General features: G+C 46.9%; 1 protein-coding gene across 2 annotated transcripts in view; it reads right to left on the bottom strand.

The window, feature by feature from the left end:
- The window catches only part of MILR1 (mast cell immunoglobulin like receptor 1), a 270,232-nt gene extending 244,680 nt beyond the window's left edge, over positions 1-25,552 (bottom strand). The window contains exons 1-2 of one of the 2 annotated variants that reach the window (XM_069655003.1): positions 25,414-25,552; positions 25,294-25,320 (exon numbers count right to left, since the gene is read on the bottom strand). In XM_069655003.1, coding sequence (XP_069511104.1) covers positions 25,294-25,320; positions 25,414-25,453 — 67 coding nt within the window. In that variant the 5' untranslated portion in view covers positions 25,454-25,552. Of the gene's footprint in view, positions 1-25,293 lie in introns of both variants that reach the window. The other variant, XM_069655002.1, reaches the window with a different exon arrangement.
- Between the last annotated feature and the right edge of the window lie 1,933 nt (positions 25,553-27,485).

Here is a 27,485-nt window from a genome sequence, read left to right as displayed (position 1 = left end):
TGGACTGCTCTATTTTATTATTTAAGAAATTCCTTGAGACCTTTTATTTTACCTGAATGAATTCTATGGCCCTGATTCATGGAATAATTTGTGTGTAAAACGAGGATTTGCGTGCAATTCTGCACGCAAATCCCGGTTTGACGAATGGGGATTTGCGGGCAGAATGGCACGCAAATCCCCGTTTTATATCCAAATAATTCCATGAATCGGGGTCTATGAGTATTTCCTGGCCTGCCCCACATCCTGCTGGTTTTTATTCCTAGTTTTATGTGTATCTATTTTGCGCAGCTTGTTATGCTGTTTTTATTGTTACTCTTGGTTCTATGCCTTTTTCTACTTGTTGACTGTGTTCTGTTTCTGTTTTTGTTTTTTGCTTGTTTGCGCCTGTTTGCCCATGGGCCTATGGCACATTATAAATAAACATACCACACTTGAAAGACCAAGTGAGGTATGGGAAGATAGGAGGGTGGGGTGGCCCATAGAGTCAAATGCCTCTGACAGATCAAGAAGGAGAAGTGTCTATTTAATGGTGCATCTGACTTGATGCATACGTTTCTGGCCCATCCTTCAGATGTGTACGTTTCATGTGCTGCCAAAGTCATCGAAAACATGCGCCTCTGACACAAGTGTTAAAAACAAATGCACCTTTCTGAAAAACAGACTTCACACCAGGAAGTGCAATCCTAACTTACCCAAGATGGAGGAAGAAATGACGAGACAAGAGCAGAACAAAGAAGAACTCGGCAGATCCATACATGGAAGCTCTCATGCCCTTCATGGTGGGACACGAGGTGGCACTGTTCAACCAGGTTGCCAAGAAAATAACCCTGGGTGAGAAGAATGCCCTCTAGCTGGAAGTAACACAGAAGGTTACTGTCATCTAACAACCAATGGCCTGAAAAATAAACAGTGAGACTGCAAAAGGAGGCAGAGTGACTCAATTGCCCTGGCAACATCAAAAGCGAAGGCAATGGTGGAATGCAAAGTGAAACACCAGAACAGCTGGCCACTGCGGTGGCAGCATTTGCCAAAAAACCTGTGGAACCCATAATTGGAAGTAAGGGTCTGGTGACAGCTGATACACACACACATAGCCGGCCCCCCACCACCCACCACACACATACACAGCCCCCACCATTAGGCCTGTGGCATAAAGGGGTGTGGTGTTGTTACAAGCCACTGTGCCTTTAAGGCACAGACAAGGCACCAGGTGGGAAGCGGCAGGAATAGGAGGAAGGGGAGGAGTATGTGTTGTGGAACGGCAGTTCCTGTTTGTATACGTTTCATGAAGGAGGCAATAAAAAGAAGGTCCTCTTTAACTGGTGTGTCCTTATTGCGGCCAAAGCCTAACAACTGGTGTCGAGGTGTTTACACGCACACCAGTCTCCTCAACTCCTCCGACTCCAGGCCGGTGATAACCACTGCTTCCACTCCTATAACCACCCTTCCATCCTTGGTGCACCCGCGATCCCGCCTCTCACCCACTCCATGGCAGTCTGCCTCCCCAGACCTTCAGCTGTCAGCTATTCAACTATCTCCCACAGCGACTCACCAGTCGCATCCCGAGGGTCAACCGACATGGCGATCCCACTGCCCCCGCAAACCGTGCAACAGGAGCTACTCAATCACGTGTTCAGCTCCTAAGAGTAACCAGGGAAGGGAGACAGAGCACAAAACCTGCTCCAGTTTGGATTAGCCACAGAAGAAACAAAGGACAGACCAGCGCAGTGACACCATGGAACAGACTGTCCAGAGGTGCAGTACCCACACCTCCCTCGACATGTCACATGCTGCTACTACCACTCTAGCCCCCAAACCTCCTAGTTCGCACCGCAGTCACAACGAGCGGTCCGGGTTTGCCGGTCTGCTCCGGGGCACAGGCCCCTGCCACGCCACTCACCTCCAAAGTGGCCCTACTCCAAAAACCACTCCCCTTCACACTGATGCCACAGAGTGACAAACGGCCAAGAAAGATTGAGTGGGTGGAGGACTTTAACAACTTTGTCAAAGCGGCCGGTGAAGATAAATCCCCCGTGCGGAGTGACATGTTCATCAACCTGGCAGACGGGGAAATTAAAACCACTGTGACGACAATACCCATAGAAGAGAAAAATTACTACGCCTCCCTGATCAACCACAACCACGGAGACCTGGAGACCGGGAGATGCCCATGGGAAGACCAAGCAGCCAGATACCTTCCAGGACACACAGACAATGCTACCAGTGTGGTATGAACTTCATGCACTCCGGGACCTGCCCTGCCCTTACGCAAAAGGGCTCCAACTGCGGGAGAGAAGGACATTTTCAATCTGTCTGCAGTGATGGGAGACCATTTCCGACACCCTGAACAAACATTCAACCACAGGGGAGACCCTACAACCGCCAGCCCCCACTTTCAGTCTTCCCCGCCAAGGTTCAACCCAGCACACTACCAAGGCCAAAGAAGGTATGTCAGGGCGCTGGAAGGGACGCCATTCCAAAACCCGAGCCAGGAGTATGACCCGTCTGGCAGTTATGGTGATGAATATGATGAGCACCCGCACCCACATCAGTTTTATGGGAAGCAACAACACAACTACCAATATGACTATGGCGCTTAATATGACCAGTCACAACCTGACAAATACATCAACCTCATCCAATATGATCGAGAGGCAAGAGAAGCACCCAGGATCTCTGTCAATGTGGGGAACAGACTCTACTGCTTCCAGATCGATTTGGGTGCCACGATGAACATCATGTGGGAACAAGAATTCCTATAGATCCCGGAGAGACTGTAACTCTCAAAGAGCATTGCGAGGATATTCCAGTGGGGCGTGGCACTGCCCCTACACTCAATCGGACAGTTCCAGAGAAGACTGACGCACAATGGGCTAATCTTTGACACCATCCATGTCATAAGAAGCCCAATGAAGTTACCACACAGCGAGCTGCCTTGGATTCATCGGCCTCCGATTCTAGGAGGGCGGGTGTTCCAGTCGACCACAGCACCAGCAGGCAATGGAGAAACTGTATGCACAATCAGCAGAAATCCAGAGAGATGTGGCGCTACCACGAAAGAGGTCATTCAAACTAAATTACCTGACCTATGCAAGGGGCTCAGGAAGCTCAAAGGACTACTTGTCAAGTTACATGTAGATGAAAGTATACGTCCAGTCCCTCAACACCTACGGAGAGTGGGTTTCCACCTTCAGAATGCTGTCTCACAGGAGATGGACCACCTACTCCAAAAAGAAATCATAGAACCTGCCACCAGACCCACCCCATGGGTCTCACTGCTAGTAATTGTCCCAAAGGGAGAGGGCCACATGCCGACATGAGAATGGCCAACACAGCCATCCAGTGAGAACGAAACCCAGGCCTGTGTTTCGAGGATACGATAGTCCAGCTGAATAGAGCGATCACATTCTCCAAACTAGACCTTGTGCAGGGATACCACCAGCCCGAACTACACCCAGACTCGAGAAGTATCACCACTTTTGCCACACATGAGGGACTTTTTCCGCTACGGCCGACTGAACTTTGGCATCTCCTCCACAGCGGAAATTATCCAGGAGGCCATCAGGCAAGTCACCCGCTCGATCAAATCGGCGCTAAATTACAGCAACGACATCCTGGTCTTCGGCACGTCACAGGAAGAACAGGATGCGGCCCTACTGAAGACCTGCACCGCTCTGCACAACGCTGCACTGAATCTGAATAAATGCAGGTTCAGCAAGAAGAAACTCAGGTTTTTCGGTCATATCTTATCAGACAAGGGGATGACTCCAGATAAATTTAACACCATCACTGACTTGCAAGCTCCAACCCAGGTGGCAGAAGTAAGATCGTTCCTTGGTATGGCTGGTTACTGTGCCAAATACATCCCGCATTACGCGACCCACACCAAAATTCTGAGAAGGCTTCTACAAAAGGACACCAATTTCCACTGGTCTGAAGAGTGCCAAGCTGCTTTTGAAATCATCAAAAAGGCACTTGCAGAAGCTCAACGGCTTGCATATTTTGATCCCACGGAGATCATTCTAGATGCCAGCCTAGTAGGACTGGGCGCCATCCTCGCCCAAACCAGTGGCGAAGATATGTACCCCAGGCACATAGCCGCCTACGCGAGCGGGGCCCTCTCACACACAGAGTCAGCTTACTCCCAGGCTGAAAAAGAAAGCCTTGCTGCGGACTGGCCGTGTGAGCATTTCAATGATTTCATCATCGGCAAGAGGTTCACACTGGTAACCGACCATCTGGATTTGCTTTCTCTATTTGGGAACCTTTGCAAGAAAATGCCACCCAGGATTGGGGCATTCGCCTGCAGGAAAACGACTTTACAATCATCCACAGACTGGGGGGTGACCAAAACTAACTCTCACACCACCCGACAGGCGCCCCAATGGCAAGGAAAGAGGACACAGAATACATCAATTACGTCACGGCCAACGTCTTGCCACCCGCACTTTCGCTGGAGTCCATTGCAACTGCGTTGGCAGCTGACCCGTCCATGGCCTTAGCCATCGCCCTCATGAACAACAACAAGTGGAGGGACTACCGCCATACCCTCATGAGTCAGGAGGGGTCTGAAAAGAAGAAATAGAGAGACTAGCAAAAATACACAACAAACTAGTGGTCAGGGATTACTCAATAATGCTGCAAACTAGTCATCCCTGCCACACACAGAGCTGAAGTCATAAAAACAGCACACTACGGACGTCGGGGGGGATGATAACACGAAGAAACAGGTACGATGTAATGTCGGGTTCCCATTCATAGATTCGCTAGTGGACAGCTGGGTGAAGGGAAGCTGCTTACCATGCCAATGCACCACAAGGCCGAAAGCCCCCACGCCAATGCAAGCTACACACATACCACATCGACCGTGGGACCGGGTGGCCATCGATTTCTATGGACCAATGGAGTCGGTAGACTACCTAATAGTATTCATTGATGAGTACTCGCGATTCCCCATCGTAAAGGAAGTGGCGACAACAGCATACCCCCAGATAGTTGCCGTCTTCGACAAGGTACTCGGTGAATGTGGCATACCCCACACAGTCAAGTCAGACAATGGGCCCCCATTCAATGGGCACAATTTCACATCATTCACAAAGCACATGGGTTTCACCCATCAGAAAATCACACCCAGGTGGCCCCAAGCCAACGGGATGGCAGAGCGCTTTATGGCATCGATCAAAACGACCATCCAAAGGTCATACATTTATGCTACGAACCCCCATCAAGCCTTGTGCAGGATGCTCAGAGACTATCGAAACACACCCCTTGAAGCCACCAACACGACACCGGAAAAATAATGATGCGCTACAAGGTCCACACCAGGCTTGTGAGAAACACTGACTATCAAAAGAGAGATGATGAAGTCATACTGAGAAACACCATTGGGAAAGAACGGGCCAAGCATGACAAAGACATCAGAAGGAGAGCAGTGGCCAAAGAGTTCCTGATAAGGAATGAAGTCCTGATGAGACAGAAAATAAATAGGGATACGGATGCAAGGAACTCGCCAAGCTCCTTCAGGGTAGTAGCTCTCAAAGGATCCATGCACAAAAACGCAACCCAAGAAATAACAAGAAACAGCTCGCAGTTCAAGGACCTCATAAAAAATGAAGAGCCTGATGCACCCTCGGTGGACCGCGAGACAGAGATGAAGGAACCCTGTGATGACCCGTGGATCTCTGAATATTGCAAGAATCTGCCGCCTTATATGGAGCTATCCTTCTGAATGGCTCAGCGTCAAGAGGAAATTACTTGTTACTCACTTTCGGTTCCAGGGAAACGTGGATATATTTTACCACTGGACTAAAGTCACTCATGCCAAACTTCCTCTGTAGAGAGTACGTTAGGCCTTTCTCAGAAAATAAACCTCTGCTGGATCTGGGTTGCAGAAGGCTCCAGTTACGTAATTTATTTTATTTAACTACAGTACCAAGCCATCAGCTGACAATTTAATGTTAAAAGAGGTTTTCATTTTTTTACAGCATTTTCACTAGTGCCCAAAACATTAAGGATTGATTGAATTTGGTTTGTTTGGGATCCCTTTTATGTCGCCTTTCATAGCCCCCTGGGGCCTCCCATGCTCAGTCCCACAGAGGTAGCCTACCGGCTTTGGCTTCTTTGTAGCTCCTGTGGTCCTTAAGGGACAGTGCTTTAATGGCCACCTAATGCTGCTGCTCCACTGGTGATCCTGTAATGCTGTAGCGATGTGCCACTAAACAGAAGCCTGCAGAGTTTGAAGGAGTACTGGATTTGTTATCGGGCACCCGATTCTACCATTTGGGAAATCATGAGGCGAGAAGATGGTGGCCATGCACCGAACAGACGCTTAGAAGGCTGGATTGGTAGCTGTGGGGCAGTCGGTTCTTTTTGCATAACACTTACCTGAGATGGTGTGGCCCCGGCTCCGGGTATTCCTGGCCCACGGCTTGGCTGCTGGTGTCCCGCCTTATCCATGACTGCATGACTGTGGTGGCTTAGATGTGAGGCATAGAGGTGCTGGGCCCTGGGAGCCACTCAGGTGGGAGTGAGGGGACGGGGAAATGATGTGCAGCCCCATTGGGGCAGGAGGAGCAAGGGGTGAGATTTGGAGGTTCAGGTCCACATCTTGCCCATGAGGTGGGTTTACACGGTAGAGTTGTAGACTGAGCCCCTTAGATGCAGCATTTACATGTGCTGCAATGCCGAGCCTCTGGGGTCTGGGACGAGCAGCCAGGCCGGTCATGAAATCATGACAAGAGCAGTCCTTTCTTGTCTGTGCTTTGGTAACCATCTGAGGAGCTCAGCGAGAGGAGTGAAGGAGCGATAAAGCCCAAAGGACTTGGTCTGCATTCCATCTAACGGGAGTACTGGGTGTGTATTAGCGGCAGATTGAAGATGTATTTGCACTTCCGATTCTGCAACTTTTTTTGTGGATAATGGAATTGGTGCCACTTTTACCGCACCGCCAAATTCCGATTTTAGGTGTAAAGTGGAAGATTCACCTCAAGCAAAGAATATCTTGCAGCAAATCCGCCAGAAATCACAATGGAGTCCTATAGACTCCAGAAATTGGGAGTTTACACTGCCCTGCCACCACTTGTAATCTTGTGGTACTGCCCCACAACCAAGTGGCAGTGAAAGTAAAACAGTTTGGCAGTTAATTGGCAGATTTACCACCAATTTACTTCCAGACACGTAATGAGACGCGTTGGAGTTGTGGCTATCTGCTCTCCGTTTTTTTAATATAAAAATGTTATTGATTTTTAACAAACATAATCGGCTAACACATACCATTGCTTGGCTTCTTAACAGGATACAGTTCACAACATTCCTGGGACAGCGGTTAGAGCAGTTGATTGGTATAAAAAAGTCAGTCCGAGCAGGGACAGGCCCTACTGAGTTACTTACGGGTTAGCCATTGGCCTGTCATCCGCCCAGCACACATATTGCACCGCGGTTACCAACTCGAAAATCATGGCGGTTAGCTAGGACATATTTGCTTCAGCCTCGTTTAAGCAGGTACATCGGCCAGCGAAAAGCAGCCCAGTTAATCGAACCTCATAATTCACCCTGCTTCCTCCCACTTGCCTCACACTTTCTGAAACATGTGAGGACAGCCTCTGGCATTATATATCCACCTCTCCAAAGACATGCATCTCTCCATCTCAGCAGACCACTGGCCCAAACATGGATGGATTGGTGAACCCCACCTGCTCTACATTTGTTGGAAACTATGCCAGCTTTTTTTAAAAGAGACTTCTGAATCTTTCTGCTATTACTAGATGGGTGCTCCCCTGTCTGTGGCACCCTCTTCCTTTGTGCTTGGTCTTCACTGGTCGTCAAGATGGTCCTTCGAAAGGACCTTTGGCCTTCTTTTGCAATTTTCAGCGCATATGCCCCCTAAGAAACACAGGAACAAAGCTATTGATACCTATTTTGATTACTTTCATCTGCCGCCACAGTTGCACTCCCTGACTGCAGTGATGGAGGCTTCACAGATCCCTTCTCTGGCACTTACCAGGAAGACTTCTTTAATTCCCAAGCACATGTCCCTATCAGACATAAAAGAGACACATTTAGAAAGAAGGGATCATTTCCATTCACGCTTCAGGTTGTTGCAACACAACATCACTCCTCTTCCTCGAGTGCGACAGCTGGAGTGGTAGTTTTGTTAATCAGGGATTTCAGGTACCAGGTCAGGGTACACAAGAATGACCCAATTCTAGTTGTATCACTGCGGGTTCCCTTTATGTTCAGAACTCTAGTCTCACCCCCTTCCTGGCGGATTTAATGCCCCAGATTATGGATTTTACTAAAGGCAACTTGCTTTCAGCAGGGCACTTCAATTTAGTCTATCGCTAGAACCCCTTGGTTGGGTCTCATGTTAGATACTTTCTGGATATCCAGAAATATCAATTCTCTGACATTTGGAGGCATGTACATGGTGGAGAAAGAGATGACACCATTTCCCTGCATGCTCATCAAGCCTACCTCAGCATTGATATGTGGTTCATACAGTTATGAAATTGCCCTTTGGAGCAATCGACCCATAATTGTCCTTTAGTTGTTTCTGATAATGCTCCTTCTTCCCCAGAGATAACGCTTCTCTAAGGAGCCTATAATTTGGAAAAATAATTACACACCTATCCTCTGTTCTGAAATTTGGACTAGTGGTGTGCACTAATTGGTCAGAAATTTGGGGAATGAGGTATCCAGATGTGTTGGGTTATGCCTTTAAAGTGGTTGTGAGGGGTAATGGCATTGCCTGGCCTCAAGATTCAAAAGATTGAAGAACCTGGAGACAGAGGGTCTCGGAACATCTGTGCAGGAATGGGAGGATAAATACAAGCTCTCTGGTTCTAAGTAGACATTTACTGAAGCTGACAGTGATAAAGGGACAGCTATATTGCTTAACCATAAAACTGAGTTTACAGCAGGCCCCTCGTTTGGTCAAAGCTATGAACAAGAGAAAGACATATGCTGTGTTGCTTTCTCTGGATGCAGTGAAAGCTTTCAACCTGTTGGATTCGAGCTTTCTAGGGCATGGGTGTGGCCAGAATAGGTTTGGGAATACATTTACTCAAGTGGGCATTGACTAGTTATGCTGCTCCCTTGCAACTCCCTCTCTCCTCTCTGACTGTCTGTCTGCAATCTAGGAGCACTGTGCCACCAATGACCTCTGCCTTAATTCCAGAAAGACAGAGATCCTCAACGGCACCCTTGCACCTTCATTTCCTGTCACTCTCTGGCCGGCCTCCCTTGGCCCTCTCCCTGCTACCTTCTGTGAGGCTAAGAACCTCTGGGTCATCTTCGACTCCACGCTTTCCTTTTCTCCTCACATCTCTAAGAAGTCAAACTACCAATTACACCTCCTTAAAGGTATTCTTCCTTTCCTATCCTTCCCCCAGAAGCTCACTGTCTCTAGAGGCCTGGTTCTCTCTAGTCTGGACTACTGCAACAGCCTCTTTCTAAATCTACCTGCTTCTACTCTCTGCCCTCTGCAACTCATCCAGAACAGGACCGCAAGACTGGTCCTTGGCCTCAAGCCCAGGGATCGTATCCCTCCAGCCCTGATATTTCTCCATTGGCTCCCAGTGGATGCAAGGATTAAGTTCAAGATCCTTTGCATTGTCCACAAGGCCTTCTGGGGCCTGGGTCCTCAATACCTTCAACTCTCCCTTCGGAAATACCTTCCTACTCGAGCTCTTTGCTCCTCCACCTACAACTCAGGGTCAGCCGTTCTCCAAGCAACAAGTTGTGGGTAGATCTCTTTCTTCGGCTGGGGCCTCCCTCTGGAACAGCCTCCCTACCACTCTTAAACTTGAGGAGCACCATCTTCAGTTCTGGAAGCACCTCAACACCTTCCTCTTTGCTTCTGCCTTCTCCCTTTCTCTCCCCTGCTGATCTCTGCCTGTGCCTGCACTGGGCACCTGGCTGCCCTCTGATTTCTGGGCTCAGATCCCTGCCCACCCAGCTGCATACCCACACTGCCTCCTGGCAATCCCTGCACTTGGGTCTGTATCTGCATCCCTACAGCCCTCCTACCTGCACTTATTCGACACCCTCTGTCTGCACTTTATTCTTGCACTTGCCACCTGCTAGCCGCACAACCTGTTGTGTTTTGATCACGTATTCTGCACTTTTCCCTCCTCCCCTTTCCTTTGCACTTCTGCCCCCTCCCTCTCCCCTGCACATGCACGTTCTAAATGTCACTGGGCCTAGTAAGATCGTTGTTTTGTCCTCCCTTGTACCACACCCTTGCGTCGTTGTGCCCTGAAACACTTGAGTATGGGCACAATACAAATAAAATATCATATCCTAAAATTTAAGTAAAATAATATCTCTCTGGTATGTGTGCTTGGGAATAGGGACTTGTCATGGTTGCACTTTTCCTCTTTCCTGTTTGGGATGGACGTGGATCCTTTTGTGGCCAGGTTTAGGGTGAGTCCAAGTATCGGAGGTCATGATTTTAAGTTGGACATGTTTACAGACAATATATTGGGATTACTTTCTAACCAGAAGACTTCAATTTCAAATCCTACCCTATTGTCATTTGAAAGGTTATAAGCGCTCTTCTGGCTTCAAGATTAACGCCTCTAAATCTGAGATATTGGCATTCAACCTAATGTGAGGAGAGAGATAGCCTGGAACAGGTTTTGGATATTATATGGGCAGAAGGCTCAATTAATTATTTGGAGGCACATACTACAAATTCCTTTGCCAAGCTGTTTAAGGGCAATATACCACTGTGGTCCATGAAATCAGGAAGGACTTCCCAAAGGACATGTCAATCTCCCACTTCAGACCAATTATAATTATAAGACACAGGTAGTATAGCTCAGTGGTAACAGGCTTGTCTTGGAAGCAAGCCAACGCACAGCAGCACAGGTTCAAATCCCGGGTCTGCACTTAGAAACCTCTTTGATGTTGAGCATGTTATAAATAACCAATTATAATTATATGGGGTGGCAAGAAACGTTGGATTCTCAGGTCATTTTATGAAGAGGTATTATGGATGGAGGGCGGTTTCTGGTCACGATGTAGGTAGGCATTTCCATGCTGACCAGTTGAGAGTCACTTTTTTAAACCGCTTCTGGAGAGTGGTGGTGACACATGAAGGGTTGCACATGTTAATATCCCCGCACAAATATCACCATACGAAAATATTGCCATATTTATGTGGCAATGTTAAGTCATGGAACCTGCGGGGGACACCCCCGCAACTCCCATACATTTTAGTTTTACTTTCATCACGTGCTGTGTTATTGTCAAACCTCATTAATGGAGGCCATTGATGATAACTCAATGTGGTGGCCAAAAAAATCACTTTTCTAAACCACAGCCCTTTTAAAACCATACGACGAATATCTGGTAAAATCTTAAACATATGTATCCAAATCCCAAGAGGTTTAATATATTTTATACCATAACAGATGGGGACAGAGGAACTATGTCCCAGATGATAATTGTAATATTAATTTGATAGAGCGAAGCCTGTCAACTGAAAACCTGAAGTCGAAATATGTAAGTGAATAATAAGTCAAACATTAGCTTAGACAGTCCCAAAACCAAGGAGAATCTATCCCAAACTACCTCTGAATTTGTTGTGCCTGAGCCTGCCATGCAGATTATCTAAATGAAAGGAACTTAGCTGGCATACTACAGCGCGTCTTATCCATAGCAACTCTTCTTGCTGTCTTCCGATACGATCACTGGTTGAATGGCATTTGTATTTTATATTTATTTTAAGAGAGCGAAGAGCTTCCACAAAGAAGATCTAACCAGGAGAAAGTTAGGGCTGTCAGAGCAATCCCAAAATTGAGTGCCTTGCAGTACCACGTAAAATGCATTGAAAGATACGTGGAACCAGATGTTGAATGGAAGGGCACTGTGTCTGCAAGATTGGATGGCACTGATGTAACGCCAGTACAGACAGACATAATAAAATATTACGATGTATAGTTTTACACAGATGGGAAGGTTATAAGGCAGGATGACGGATCAGAAGGTGGTTATACTAGCAAATAACTCGTGTGATCCTTCCAGTGAAAGGAGATTTGAGTGGTGGAAAGAAGGAAGTGGCAAGTGGTGGCAGCACTGCCTAGACCACTCTGTAGGATTATCCATTGAGAGGATTGTTGGGTTGATATAAATGTTCCAGCCGAGTGCTCTGACCCATGCTTATAAACCCTTGCCAAACCAAAAGGTTACCCGTCTGAACACACACATGGCATTTCACTTTGAAGTATGCGGTAAGGACTGATCTCAAATTGGTGCATCCATCGTTCCTTATTCAACAGAGAAAGCATCAAACTGTTGGTCCTCAATCCAAGTATTGTCTGCATATAATATACCTTCCAACCCCCCCTGGCGAGAAATACTCCTAGTATCCTGTAATCGCTGCTTAAATGTCGTCAACCACACTTTTCATGAGTTTTAGTAAATAGGAAAATGAGCTTCTAAGTCTTAATACTTTTTTTGTTCCATGAGACAATAGCTTTCATTATCTGATATTTGTGAAATATACTGCTCCGATTGTTCCAAGAAGCTTCTCAAGAGTAACATGTTCTTTATTTTTTTTAATAGTTTATTACACACCTTTGTCTTTAGATGTTAAAACCATCTATCCAAATCCAACAGACCAAACAATCCCGCCATCAAAATTCATTACTATTATACACTCATGCATTTCCACCATGAACAAATAACAATAAAAAAACCACACATAATAAAAAGACATATTCAATTACACGATGCTAAAAGAAGTCCCCACTCCTCAGGGCATATGATAATCTCACGGGCAGGTGCTGGTTTGGTAAAACACTTCATCCAAAAATGGCATTAAAGCTATAGCCATAGATAGATTTTCACCTATTAAAAACAGTGCCCACCAGTCTTCCGATAATGGACCTGCCCATATATCTAGTTCTCATCATCGAAAGACCGGGACAAAACAAGGTTCCATGTTTCAAAGTTTCTACTTACATAGTATTCACACCAAGCCTAAAGCTGCAGCCATTGTCTGATTTTCCATATAGATATTCACTCTACACCTCATGAATCTATCTCTCCAGAGTGCATCTGGAAATCTAAACAGCTATTTAGGGAGGACGCCATAGCACTTCGGTTCCATTCCAGGGTTGGCATACAGACAATGTTTATTTTTTGTTTCTGTCGTCTCAATCCAATCCTGTTTCCACAATTTCTTTTTCACATGGGCTGGGTTTGTTATAGGAATCTATTATTTAATCTCGCTAGAAGGATTTAACCGATCTGTGCTCCTGTTTTACCAGTTAGTGACCATCTGGCCCACCTGCTCTGACAACCTGGAAAAGGTAAGTCGCTATTGCAATGCTGCACCTGCCTTGAACACATTAGAGGGTTACAGGAAGCTTACACATGCAAGCTAGAATCTCTGGCGCCTTTACAGCAGAGAGGAGCCTCTCTCCTCCTCGGGGAGCTGCCACATGCTATCAGGGCTTCAAGTGGCTTAGGGCCCTGGCACTGTTTCCAATTCAGCCTTGGGATGGGTGGCAGAGCATAACCTTCAATTCCCGGAGGCATTTAAAAATACAGAAGGTGCTCTTTGGGTAAATTAACACCCTGCTGATCGATGCAGACAGCTGCTAGAAGGGAAACCTTTCCAGGTGTATTTAGTAAGAGATTGAAACATCGAACACGGCTGTTAGACCACTGATAAAGTGACAATGTGTTAAATAGCACCTCCTTCAGACTTCTTAGGTTACTTGTAAGTTCTTTATTATAAGTTACATGAGCTCTTAAGCATAGAAAGACCACCGGGTCCCATTGTGCGTCATGTGTTGTGATGTTGCTTAGTGCATTGGTATGAGATGGCATAGAACACTGTGGAGGTGTTTGGAATGTTTGCTGTCAGTTGAGCCTGGGTGATGGGACCCGGTGGTCTTTCTCTCTTCCTCTGCTGGTACCCCACCCCAGCTTTCCTTTGCTTCTGCTTCAGGTGCTTGAAAATCCTTGTCGCCAGTGTTAACTAGCACCTTCTTCAGACTTCTGAGGTTACTTGTAAGTTTTTTATTATAAGTTACATGAACTCCTAAGCACAAAAAGACCACTAGGCCCCACCACCCAGGCTCAACTGACAGCATTAGAACTCTGTGGCAAAGCTCATAGGCAAACATTCCAAACACCTTCACAGTGTTCCATGCCATCTCTTACCAATGCACTAAGCAACATCACAACACACTGGCACGCCTCTTTTAAAGGTTCCTTAGTTACTTACGCTTTTCAGGCTGTGCTAGGACCTTTTCATGTCCCGTCCTCACATTTTTCTGTGAATATTAGTTTAGTACCAGCACTTTAATATCTTAGAGACATCGCATACCCATGTGCGCTCCCTCTGTTCTGCAGCAGAGATGCCTCAGCAGGGATAGTGCCTATTTCTCCTACCTGTAGCTCTGCAGGTTTTTTGGACTACACCTTTGATGACTTCTCATCGCTCAGTGGGCTAGCTAAGGCTGATGGGAGTAGTCCAAAACATCTGTAAAGTCAAAGGTGGCAGACCCCTGCTCCAGCAACTGCTCAAAAGAGCGTGGCAACTGACCTGCTGAGGACTGATACCAAGTCAGTTTCGAGTTTCTGACGATTTACAAGCTTCACATGATTTTAATGTTTTCATTGGAATAATATTTATTTTTTAAACCAATGACTGGAAAAACTAAACGTAAAAAATGCATTTGTAACTAAACAGTGCTGGACTGACTAGCCGTAACTCGGGTATTGTCCAATTTGACCTAATACCAATTTGACCGCATCTTTTTGAACTAATTGGGTAGGACAAATGGTACACATTAATTAAAAAATAGTTATGGGGTGGGGTAAGGGAATAGGTTGAGGTGGGGGGGTGTCGGTGGGGTACAGGGGGTCTCCCTCCGCAGTAGGCAAAAAGAAATATGGCTGCGAGATGGGGCCCCTTTTTGGGAGGAGGGGAGGATACATGACTATACCTACGGTCCAGCTGTTGAGCCTTCATGTTTTTAACTCTTAAGTAACTTGGTTGTTGAATAAACCTTTTTTCAAGTTAAGTAACGTAGTTTACCTTATCCATCCCCAGATGGTCTCTCTCGTCTCCTCTCCTACATCGTGTTCATGCAGGGTTGAAAATGCAGACCCTGCCCTGGTGGTCAGAGGGGGACAGGGTGTGTTTGTTCTGCCCACGCCTGCCCACGTGCCCTGCCTAGCGATCATCACACGCACATACCCGCGAGCGGCAGCCAGCTAATCAGGAAGAGCTGTTTCCAACCCAGAAAAGGCTTCCTTTGCTCTGATACACTCAGAAACACAGAACCACAGACCTGCACACGGCAAAGAGGTACCTGATTTGCCTCTAAATTCACAAACTTTGAGACCCACATATCCTTGCCCCTGGGTGGAGCTAGGAAATCTGTTCTCTGTGCCTGATACCAGCTCTTGGCGACATTTGCCTGCCCAAAGGTGCCTTGCCAAGCTGAGTCTTGTTCTCCACAGGGTTGTGCTTCAAAATAGTTCTACTGCCCGTGCCGCACCCCATCACATCTCTCCTCGAAAATGGGCCTTCTACCCTTTGACATATGTAAGGTAAACATATGCTGTGCAAATGTCTTCCTTTGTTCACTGAACAGAGCAGATGTTTCAACAGATTGGATCTTTCAATCCAGGTGTGCGGGTGAGGATTGCGCCTGAAAATGTAATAAACAAAGACCATGATATGTGCCCCGGCACGTCAGCCAGCTGCGAAATTCGGTCTAATCACTTGTTGAAATCAATTGACTTATATAACTATCTGGGCGTGACTTTTTCCAATAACTTGAAATGGGCCAGACAAATTGAAAAGAGCACCATGACCTGCTCACGGCATAGTGGTTTAATTGCGAGACTTGCATATCGTTTGGAAGGTAATGCAGCGTCAATCCCTCTTAAGATCTATAGGGCTCAGGCGATGCCAGCTGTTCTATATGGCGACAAACTATGGGGCATACTTCCTGCTCCTCTATTCAAATAGCAGAGAACACATTCTTAAAGCTTCTCCTTAGTTTACCATCAAGCGCACCCTCTGTTCCGGTGGTTTATGAGGTTGGTTTAACCAAAATAGAATATTCCATCATGTTCCAACTAGCGTTGTCTAGGCTTCGAATTTGGAAATCGGAGGTGCTTGCATTGTACAGAGAATTAATGGAGATGTTGAATAGATTGGGAGGAAAGCAGTTGCTGTGGTTTAGGAATGGTAAAAGCACGCTAGTAAACATTGGGCTCCAAGATTTATGGGACGATCCGACTAAGCTTGGTTTTATGTATAAATGTAGTGTTTCAATGGCTGGGTTTGGTTTGGGCACAGATCATGGACACTCGTTATGAAGGAAGAATGGCATAACAAGTTGCTAGTCAATACCAATTGGGGCCTGGAATCGTATCTTCATTATCACTAAAGTCTTATGTGTTAAGTCTCTGCTTGGTACCCAGGTGCATTGCTACAGTTTCTTTTCGCACAAATAAATTCTCCCTTGGGTATGTTCTCCATGTAGGTCTTTCCATGGCAGCTTGTGGTGAATAGTGTTGAGTTAAATTCTGTTGGTTTTCTGTAAATTGTGGTGTGTAGGCCCTCACTGTCAATTGTAATTCTGATGTCTAGGAAATCAATGGTATTGTAGCAGTTGAATGCCAAATGAGTTGGTATTAGGGTATTCGTTGAATCTTAACAGCAGGTCTGATGTGCCAGATCAGATCATCTGATCATCAGTACATCGTCAATGTACCAATACCATTTGTAGATGTGGCAGTGTAAGTCTGGTTTGGCAAAAGCAAAAACTTGTTCATAGTGATTCATGAAAAGATTGGCCACTCCCGTTGCGTATTTAGCACCCATCGCAATGCCTTTTATTTGTCGGTAGTAAGTACTGTTGAACAAGAAAACATTGTTTGTGAGGCAAAATTAAAAAATTCCCTGGTCATCTCTAGGTGAGAATAGAAAGAAGCTGAGGCCTTGGAGTAAGCCTTGGAGTATGGCCTTTGGGGCTAGCATGTGGTCAATGGAAGTGTATACAGCTAGGGCCACGAGAAAGTATCCAGATTTCCAATCGATATTTTGCAAAATTGATAGCATCATTTCCATTCCACAGCACTATGATGTCATCAAGGGGCCCATTCCCATAGGCTAGACCATGAACCAATCAGAAGTGACCACGCATCTGACCACCCACGAGAACCCCTTCTCACTATTTCACGTAAGTGCCTGCCCAGTATCACCTGCTCAGCTGCCCTCCCAGACCATCTATTTCCCGCATTTCCCTCATACTGCAGGAATTATGCCAACTGGCCTTTGTATTTCATTTTCTGGCAAGACTATTGACTACAGCGTTAACACGGGCACCAGCCTGCCTCTACCATGCCCCCACACCCTGCCCAATGCTCAGGCCTGTTGTTGCCTCTTACTTACTGCACCAAAACTTCTCAAGGTACTCACCCGCTATGCATGACACTTGTCATGTACGAAGAAATAAACGTGCAGTTTATTTATTTTTACCGCTACATGCTCCCCAGTACTCACTGCCCATCAATCGCGGCCCTGTACAATCCCCACTGCCTCTCTCCCATGTGGTGGCCCCACGTGTTTGCCCTACCAACTCTCACCTTTGCCTGGGCACGCACGGTATGCGCACTGTATCCTGAATACTTCTGCAGACATTGCAGCAGCCGCTGCAACACCATCCTACACCACCATGACCGCTCCCTGGAATCACCCATGGCAACTCCTGATCGTGTTCTCTAAGCACCCATGTCCTGACTCTCCGTCATAGGCCCGTCTGTTGCCCTCCCAGCACACGCTCATACAGCACCACATCTTACCTCAATAGCTCCCTGACGCACCTCCATCGAATATTCGTCATGCAGAGAACAGTATCTATGCTTGACAGCTAGTTACTTACTGGCCTAACATCTACATTAGTTATCTGTACTTTTTCTCCACAGGTTAACCACCCAGAGCCCCACGCTGAGCTCACAACCACCTCATATCTATGTGCTCAAAACACACAGTAAGAGAACATACCCCACCACATACAATTCCATTGGCCCAAACTGGCCGGGTCCTCATACCGCACTGTACTAACATAACATCTTTTCTTTCTTCCTCCTTTTCCTTGGTGCTACCCTTCATTTGACTTGTGCATTTTGCTCCCACTGCTATAACTGCGTATTCATTCATGCCAACATGTATTATACTGTAACAACTTGCAATTTCATGCATTGTCTCATCCATCTCATCTGATGTACATTTTGTTCACTTATTGTCACCACAATCACAACCACCAATGCAATGCAATCAACATGCTTATGCATCAAAACGGCATACCTATATTCATATGTCACACTATCACCAACCCTCACACCCTACCTCGATCCAAAACACATTGGTTCCACCCACTCGGTTGTTTGCTTACTACTGCAAATGTACAGTTTACCTTGTATTCTCACCAATGCCTTGAAAAAGACCCATTTTGGTCAAAACACGTGTCGGCTTAAGTGTGTTAATAAATCACCCTTAACATGAAGTGACAGGATTTCTCATTTATTCTTAAGAGTCCAATCTAAATTACATAGTTAACAATAAGATCTCTGAGCCAGCGCCCTGATGACTCAGCTCTTACCCAGACCCACTCTAAACCTCGCAAGAGCACCATCTTCTAAGAACCCCTGACCGGCAGAAGGATCTACTAACTTATTACAATGATCAGCGTAGTGATCTGCACATTCTAGTGCTCTACCCAACTCGTGTTGTCAACAGATACCCTTCTGTAAACTGCGTTAATGTTTGTTCCTTAGTTGTCTGAAGTGCAAATGTATCATCTGCTCCTTTTCATTTGACAAAATGGCCTGTGCACAAAAAACCTACACAGTAGACTACACCATGAATTCAGTACTAATGCTCCACAGGGATAACCAGTGTCAAGTAAAATAATGTAGAGGTGGGAGAGTAAGAGATTTCACCAATTGGGCAGAGCCAAGCCCAGAGGTCTGACCTGGCTCTTAGGGCCAAACACGAGCCGAGCCAGCAACCAGCAATGGATCTTAAGGACTCATTCCCGACAGACTGGTTAATTTGAACAGTGGCCTGTCGGGATTGTCACATCCGTATTTCTCCGAATGACAGGGAGAGTTAGGAAGAAGGCAGAGGTCCCGCCAAAGCAGACAGAGGTAACGAGTAGACAATACGGGGGCAGGGTGGGGGTTTGTGTGGGGGGAGTTGACAGGGGACAGGTTGGAGGGGGTGTTGGCTCTCGGGAGGGAATGACTGGGTTTTACCATGAGACTGGGGGCTGCAGGGGTGACCCCTGGACAATAATAGATCGAGGGAGGGTGGGGGAATAATACTTAATGCCCTGCAGCACCAAAACTGGAAAACAGATCTCAGCAAAATTGGCCTGAGCTGATTTTTCTGGAGCCACCAAAGATGTCTGCCAAAAGGTTCCAATCCATTCCAAAGATTGTATTCTAGTCCCGTTTTTGGCATTTTGGGAATTGTAGCTCTTGATTCATTATGGTGAAATCATGGAGTACAAGTCCCAAAATACAAAGAAAAAAACAGGGAGTGGCTAGTATTGCCAAAATTGAAAGGGGCATGTTGGAATGAAAGCACATATGAGCTAGTTTCAGATTTAAAGACCTTAACTATTAATCTTAGATTATAGACCAACCAGAAAAATATGTAAATCCAAAAAGAATATAATGTAGAGTTTACTTTCATCATCCTGAATGAACACTGCAGGTATTAATTATAATGCAGCGAAACCTTCAAGACACAGCAGCAAAAAACGGAACTGCTGACAAGCTCATGGCCTCAATATGTGAAGTCCGACAAAGCAAACTCTTTTTTTGGGTTTCTAAAAGAACAATGAAAATGAGCTACAGGATAGGGCTGGGGGGAGGGAGGGATGTGGAGAGGCGAGACCCTAAAAAGATTCGATCTGTAGAAGGGGCCGATGCTCACAGGCTGAGGAGGAAGCAGCAGGGGGCTTTCATGTACACACGGAAGCCCCCTCGAGGACATAATTGCTCCTCCAGAGCTTTCTGCAGCACATGAGCAAGGAGGTGTAAAAAGCAAGGCCCGCCTTCTTTCTTCTTCTTGCTGACAGATTTTATCCATCAGCTGTGATTATTGGCTACCGAGGTTTGAGCCTCATTACTCGGGTTGAGTGTGTTGTCATGGGTTGGATTTCTTCATGGTCTGTGTGACTTTTCACATTTAGGCTGGATTCACAGGGTCTTTTCCCCATGATGGGCTGCGGGTAGCGGTTGAAAGGCTTTGCAGTGGTGGCAGTGAGTCTCCTGATCAGAGGATTCGGTTTCTGATCCAGTTCTTGCTCAGCTTTGCTAGATGTTCGTCCAACATCTCGATGTCCAGTTCTCTGTGAAGGTCAGCTGTCCTTGTGACGAGTGGAGCTCCAGCCATTATCCACAGGGGAAAAGCAAGGCAAAGACAGGTCCCTTTTTATAAGTAGAGTAGTCCCAGAGTTGTTCAATGAGGCTGGCAGGTTGCAGCATGGCTTCTGCTCACGTACATTCTTATTCACAGGCAGGTGAGGAGAGGACTGCACAGTCCTCCAACTGCAGCCCTCAGAGAGGAACAGAAATCCCTGCTGGGAGGCGGGGGAGGTCAGGCAAAGTAAGCTTTCATTTCTTCATTTTATTTACTCGAGGTGAGGTACCAAGTTGGGGCGCTGGGGGGTTAGGCTGAGGCCCCAGGGCCAATTGACTCAATGCTAGGTCAGGCGGGTGTCAGGAACAAAGCTTGGGCTTGCTCGAGCCCCTCCTGGATCCCCACCTCCTCTATAATAATACACGGATGGAATTACTGAAACAAGCCATACTGTGGTTCCTTACAACAGCATTGTCTGTGATGGGCACCAGACCTCGGACAACTCCCCCACAGTCACTTCTACACAAGCAAGTGAGTGGCACCAGACCTAAGACAACTCGCCTACACTCACCCTCTACAGAAGCAAATGAGTGGCACCGTAGCAAAGACAACTCTCCTTACTCACCCCTACACGCCAGCACTGTCAGTGATGGGCATGGGTGGGAAGACAACTCACCCATATTTGCTAGATAGGCTTAGTCGTTCATGTTAATCATTGCCATATTGCCTTAAATGCCTTGTCCTATGTCATTGTGCCAATGCCCATCTCAAGAGACGCTTCATAGAGTATAGTGAAATGCTGCCCATTTCTATCGTCCTCGCTCCTGACGTATTTCCATTTTGGTAAAACTAAGCATGCGTTAGCGTGCCGCCTCCCCAGTCGAAGCGGCTTTAGAGAGTAGGATTAGCAACAGTATTTATTTTTTTAATTTGTAGAGCGCGCTACAGCCGAGAGGCATTAAGGCGCTTTTACAAGTGATTGTGAGTAAACTTGGTTCAGGGTTACCTTGGGAGTGGCCCAACCGTGGGTTTCTTAGTTAAACATTAGAGTAGATAGTTACAACATTATTAAGCAGAACAATATCAGGTAAGTACAATACAGGATGTGAGCAATTGGTAGACAGCAAACTGTCTACCAATTGCTCGCAAGTGCCAGCTCCGCTATCAGACAAATAACCTGGTTTTGGTTGCTTTGCGGAAGGCTGTGTGCGAGTCAACCATCCTAATGTAGGATGAACTCTAAATTGGAACTCCTCTAATGAAACTTTGTGAGAACCATGGAAGCGACATGCACTGTGGAGTTGCTCAAATGTATCATAGAATGTCGTCTGCTAGTTGCAAGGTTTGCTCACCCAGGTGTGAGAAAGCTGTTAATGTCTATGGATTGCATTCTGAGAACCGTGACTATCATGCTGAAACATTGTTGCCTCTTATAACATGCAATGCCAAACGTTCCCTTCCTGCACACCCAGGAAGGGGGGTTGCTGTGCCAAATTTCGTTCAGCCGTGGGCTCTCTGTCCTGTCCTGTGAAGTCTCCATATGTTGCTTTGCCGATTGCCATTAAATACGCGTACCAATCATCCTGAAGAGTCTGCGGTTGATTTTCCAACAACTTTCTGCGATGGGCATCAACACTAAGCAGCCAACTCACCTAGACTGACTACTAGACTGGCACTGTCAATGAAGCCCATGACTGAGACCAAAGAAAAACTCACCGACACTCACCCCTACACAAGAAAGTGAGCGTCACCAGACCTAAGACAACTCAACTACACTCACCCTCCACAGATGCAAATGAGTGGCACAAAGCAGTACTGCCATTGATGAGCACTGGAGACAACTCACCCGTACTCTCAGCACAGGCACTGCCTGTGATAGATACCAGAGCTAAACCAACTCACCCAAGCACTGCTACACTGGCACTGCCAGTGATGGGCGCCTGAGCTAAGGCAATTCACCCACACTCACCTCAATACAATCACTCTCTGTGACAGGCAGCAGACCTAAGAAAAACTCTCCTGCACTCACCTCTAGGGGTGGATCTGATGTCTAGGGTCTGAGCAGAATTATCAGATCCCCCCATAGTTTCACTGTGGTGGAGATTCTGCAGTGCCACATTAGGTAGTACAAATAGATTGCCAATGTGTGGGTTAAATTACAATGTACATTTTATTCAATTTGGAGGCCAAAATGTTTCATGCATCCAAAATAGCCAAAATGTTAGCAGGGGTTATTGAAAAATAACAAAAAGTAGCACGGATACACCAAAATACTGATGTTCACACAGCAGGTGCAATGGGGGAGGGAAGCAGTTTTTTTCTCCAAATGCGCTATTCTGTCTACAGAATGAAAACTGCAATTTCATAAACCTCTACTCGCCACTACACAAGCGAGAGGCACCAGAGCTAAAGGGACTCGCCTACATTCACTCCTACACCATCACTTAGTGAATGGCACCAGAGCTAAGACTACTCACCTACATTCACCTTTTCATAAGCAAGTGAGGGGCATCAAAGCTAAGGCGAGCACCCTACATTAACTCCTACACCAGCACCGTCAATGATGGCCAGCAGAGCTTAACCAGCTCACCTGCACTCATCTCTACACCAGCAGACGTAAACCAGCCCACCTACACTCATCTCTACACCAACAAAGCTAAGCCAGTTCACTAGCAGTCATCTCTACACAAGCAGAGGTAATCCAGTTCACCTGCACTCATCTCTACACCAGCAGAGGTAAGCCAGCTCACCTGCACTCTACACCAGCAGAGGTAAGCCACCTCACCTGCACTCATCTCTACACCAGCAGAGCTAAGCCAGATCACCAGCAGTCATCTCTACACAAGCAGAGATAATGCAGTTCACCTGCACTCATCTCTACACCAGTAGAGGTAAGCCAGTTCACCTGCACTGTACACTAGCAGAGTTAAGCCAGACCACCTGCACTCATCTCTACACAAGCAGAGATAATCCAGTTCACCTGCACTCATCTCTACACCAGCAGAGGTAAACCAGCAGCTCACCTGCACTGTACACCAGCAGAGGTAAGCCAGCTCACATCCACTCATCTTTACACCAGCAGAGCTAAGCCAGTTCACCTGCACTCATCTCTACACCAGCAGAGGCAAGCCAGCTCACCTGCACTCTAAACCATCAGAGGTAAGCGGCTGGTTACCAGTCAAATGGTCGAAAAGATTTGGTCGACAGACAATTTGGTCGACACCATTTGGTCGAATGCCAAATGGTCGAATTTTTTTTTTTTTTTTTTTTACCCATTTTTTGGTTTTTTTGGGGGGGGTCCCCCCCAACCCCCTTTTTTTTCTTTTTTATTTTTTTCCCCACACGAAAACCCACAAAACACACATATATATAAAAAAAAAAAAAATTCGACCATTTGGCATTCGACCAAATGGTGTCGACCAAATTGCAGTCGACCAGTTTGTCGTCGACCAGTTGACTGGACACCAGCCAGGCTCACCTGAACGCAGCTCTACACCAGCAGAGCTAAGCCAGTTCACCTCCACTCTACATCAGCAGAGGAAAGCCAGCTCACCTGCAGTCATCTCTACACACGCAGAGATAATCCATTTCACCTGCACTCATCTCTACACCAGCAGAGGTAAGCCAGTTAACCTGCACTCATCTCTACACCAGCACAGCTAAGCCAATTCACCTGCACTCTACACCAGCAGAGGTAAGACAGCTCACCTGCACTCTACACCAGCAGAGGTAAGCCAGTTCACCAGCAGTCATATCTACACAAGCAGAGATAATCCAGTTCACCTGCACTCACCCCTACACCAGCAGAGGCAAGCCAGCAGCTCGCTTGCACTGTACACCAGCAGAGGTAAACCAGCTCACCTGCACTCATCTCTACACCAGCAGAGCTAAAACAGTTCACCTGCACTCATCTCTACACCAGCAGAGGTAAGCCAGCTCACCTGCACTCTACACCAGCAGAGGTAAGCCAGCTCACCTGAAAGCAGCTCTACACCACCAGAGCTAAGCCAGTTCACCTGCAGTCATCTCTACACCAGCAGAGCTAAGCCAGTTCACCCACAGTCATCTCTACACAAGCAGAAATAATCCAGTTCACCTGCACTCATCTCTACATCAGCAGAGGTTAACCAGCTCACCACACACTACACCAGCAGAGGTAAGCCAGCTCGCCTGAACTCATCTCTACACCAGCAGAGCTAAGCCAGTTCACCCACAGTCATCTCTACACAAGCAAAAATAATCCAGTTCACCTGCACTCATCTCTACATCAGCAGAGGTTATCCAGCTCACCACACACTACACCAGCAGAGGTAATCCAGTTCACCTGCACTCATCTCTACACCAGCAGAGCTAAGCCAGTTCACCTGCACTCATCTCTACACCAGCAGAGCTAAGCCTGTTTACCTGTGCTCATCACTCCAACAGCACCTACCATCCACTCCACCATGCACTCATCTTTACACCAGCTGCACTCACCTTTACACCACGTCTATCAGTGGTACTAACTGGGGCTACGACACATACCATCCACTCTACCATGCACTCATCTTTACACCAGCTCTATCAGTTATGTTAACTAGTGCTTTGAACTATTTTTAATCTCTATGTATGAAAAATTGCACTGTACAGCGAATCATTTGAACCCATTTCTGCCAAAAGTTCCTTGGGGACGAAGCACGCCCCAGCGTTCCTTAAAGGGTTTGGGCTTGCTCGTTGTGTTTGATTGCAGGGTGTGAAATACAAGGCAACTTTCAAACATTTTTTTCAGGGCCACTTGAGTTTCCCACTACATCCCATGTGTATAATCAAGATTTATCATTTAAATTAAGCCTCCCTCCAACTTAATCTAACAACGATAAACGGCACAGCAGATGCGAGTGACTTACCGTTCATGGCCAGCCCTTGGGGGTCACCTGAAACAGAAAAGAAATGGGATTTATCTGAGGCAGGGGACGAGCTGCTGAAAGCCAGTGGCGGTGGGCGGATCCTGACATCAAGCTGCTTACATGTGGCGAGAAGCAGCGGGAGCCATAACATGAAAAGCATTTTCCCACAAGAAGGCAACTTGCATTTGAAAGACTCCAACTCAGTGTGAGCCAAGAGCCGGTGTGCGGTTTGTGCCGCTCATGCGAGGAAGTGAGAGAAACGTGTCACCATCTGACACAGCTGCAATGCCGCCAGGCTCCAGCTTCCTGTGGCGTGGGGCCATAGGAGGGGCGCCGGATGCTTGAAGGCGGCATCAGGGCACCAGTATCTTTAGGACGAGGGAGGTCGGAATAAATGCTATTATATTGCATGGTCCGGCCGGCGCTTTACTTTTTGCGATGGTGTTTGCCAGGGCTCAGCCCTCGCACTTATTTTTCCGCCCTGGCAGTTATTGTCTCAGACTCACTTTAATTATGAAGTGGTGACAATTAGTGCATCTAACAACCACAATGAGCAGCTGAGAGCTTCAGTGTAACCCCAAATATGGCACCACTGTGGGGAGCAGCTATGGGCGGAGGCAGCAGTGATGGGGGACCTGCCCGCCCGCAGTGTCACAGCAGTGCTAGAAAATATCTGGGCCCTGGCACTTATGTGTTTACAAATTAAGCACTGGGGCCGGCCCACTGGCGTTTTAAGCCATAGGGTGGGGCTTCTGGTGAGTAAGGCCTTTAAGGCAAAAGTCTCACTGATGTTTTAAGCCGTGGGTGGGGCTGTCCGGTAAAGGTGGCATCTATTTTCGGGATTGAGGGCAGTGCCGGGGGTGTTAGCGCTTGTTAGTTGAGGTGTTTTAAGCTGGGAATGTGCAAGAATATTTTGCGCACCACGGTAAAGAGAGATTTTTCCGCCCTTCCCTCTTACATTCGGGATGGAGTTTATATGTGTTAGGGCCCAAACATCAGCACCGGGCGCCCTCTACTGAAGGCGCCCTCTACTGATGGTGCCCTAGGGTTTGCCTTATAGTAACACCGCGTTAGAGCCTTGTTTTACATTATGAGAGGAGATATCTGATGTTTTAGGGCAGAAGGTGGGGCTTGGTGTTTTAGGACAGACATAGGAGTAGGTATTGACAGCCATGGGAGGGTCCATGTGCTCTTCTGAGACAAGAGGAACAGGCCATTAATTAGCATTAGGGCATGGAAAAGGGATCTTGTATTTTACCCTAATAGGCTGGGCCTGTGGCCAGTGCGGTCAGTGAGGTGCCCAAAACACATTTCCATGGAGGGCTGAATCCTGACTCAATACCCGGATTCCCACATTAGGGCATTAGGGGTTGCCTGATTTTTAAGGGCAGCAAGGGGAGTTAGCATTTAACGCAACATGTGGGGTCATCTACTTGTGAATGGACGGAGACGACAGTGCTTTCATTTGAGGATCAAGGGAGTGTGTTTTCAGTGAGAAAGTAATGTAGATATTTTAGGGCAGCGGTCTACAACCTGTAGCTCTCCAGATGTTGTGGTCTACGACTCCTATAATCCCTCATTGTTGTATTGTGCTTTGTGTGAATGCAAGCGCGTGGCAATGTTCCAGAAAATGTTGGTGTGCCCGAGGGAATGTTTGGTTGTGAGTGTAGGAATGCCTTTTGTGAAGGTTCCGGAGTATGTCAGTTGGAGTGGCCCAGCCTAGGTGATGGGACCCAGTGGTTCATATTTACCATCTTAATGTAACTGGAATAAAGTTTACTTGGGGAACCTACCCAAGATGACTGAGGAGCTTTGATTATTGCATTGGCGACGAGTGGGTCTTTCAAGTAAAGAAAAAGAACTCGCGTGGCAAGAATGTGAAGATAAAGGTGACCAGTCTGCTGCGGGGGTGCAGATAAGAAGGCAAGGAACCACTGCCCCCCCACACAAGTAAGTCCCATCACCCAGAGCAACAAAAAAAGGGGGAGCTACAGCATTGGAATACCCCAGGGAGTAGAAAAGGTGGAGCTGCAGCCTTATCATACCCCAGAAAGAAGAAGAGGCAAAGCTTGGGCACAAAGGAAAGAGAAACTGGTGGCCACAGTTAAGCGGTGTGAAGAAGGTGCATTCCCTGTGTATCAGAGCATTAACAGGAACTTTGGTACGATGTGCGTGCATAGATGAGAGTTCCT

Source organism: Ambystoma mexicanum, chromosome 3q (assembly GCF_040938575.1).
Source record: "Ambystoma mexicanum isolate Mex_15411 chromosome 3q, UKY_AmexF1_1, whole genome shotgun sequence".
NCBI lineage: Eukaryota > Metazoa > Chordata > Amphibia > Caudata > Ambystomatidae > Ambystoma > Ambystoma mexicanum.
This window is presented reverse-complemented; position numbering and strand designations above follow the sequence as displayed.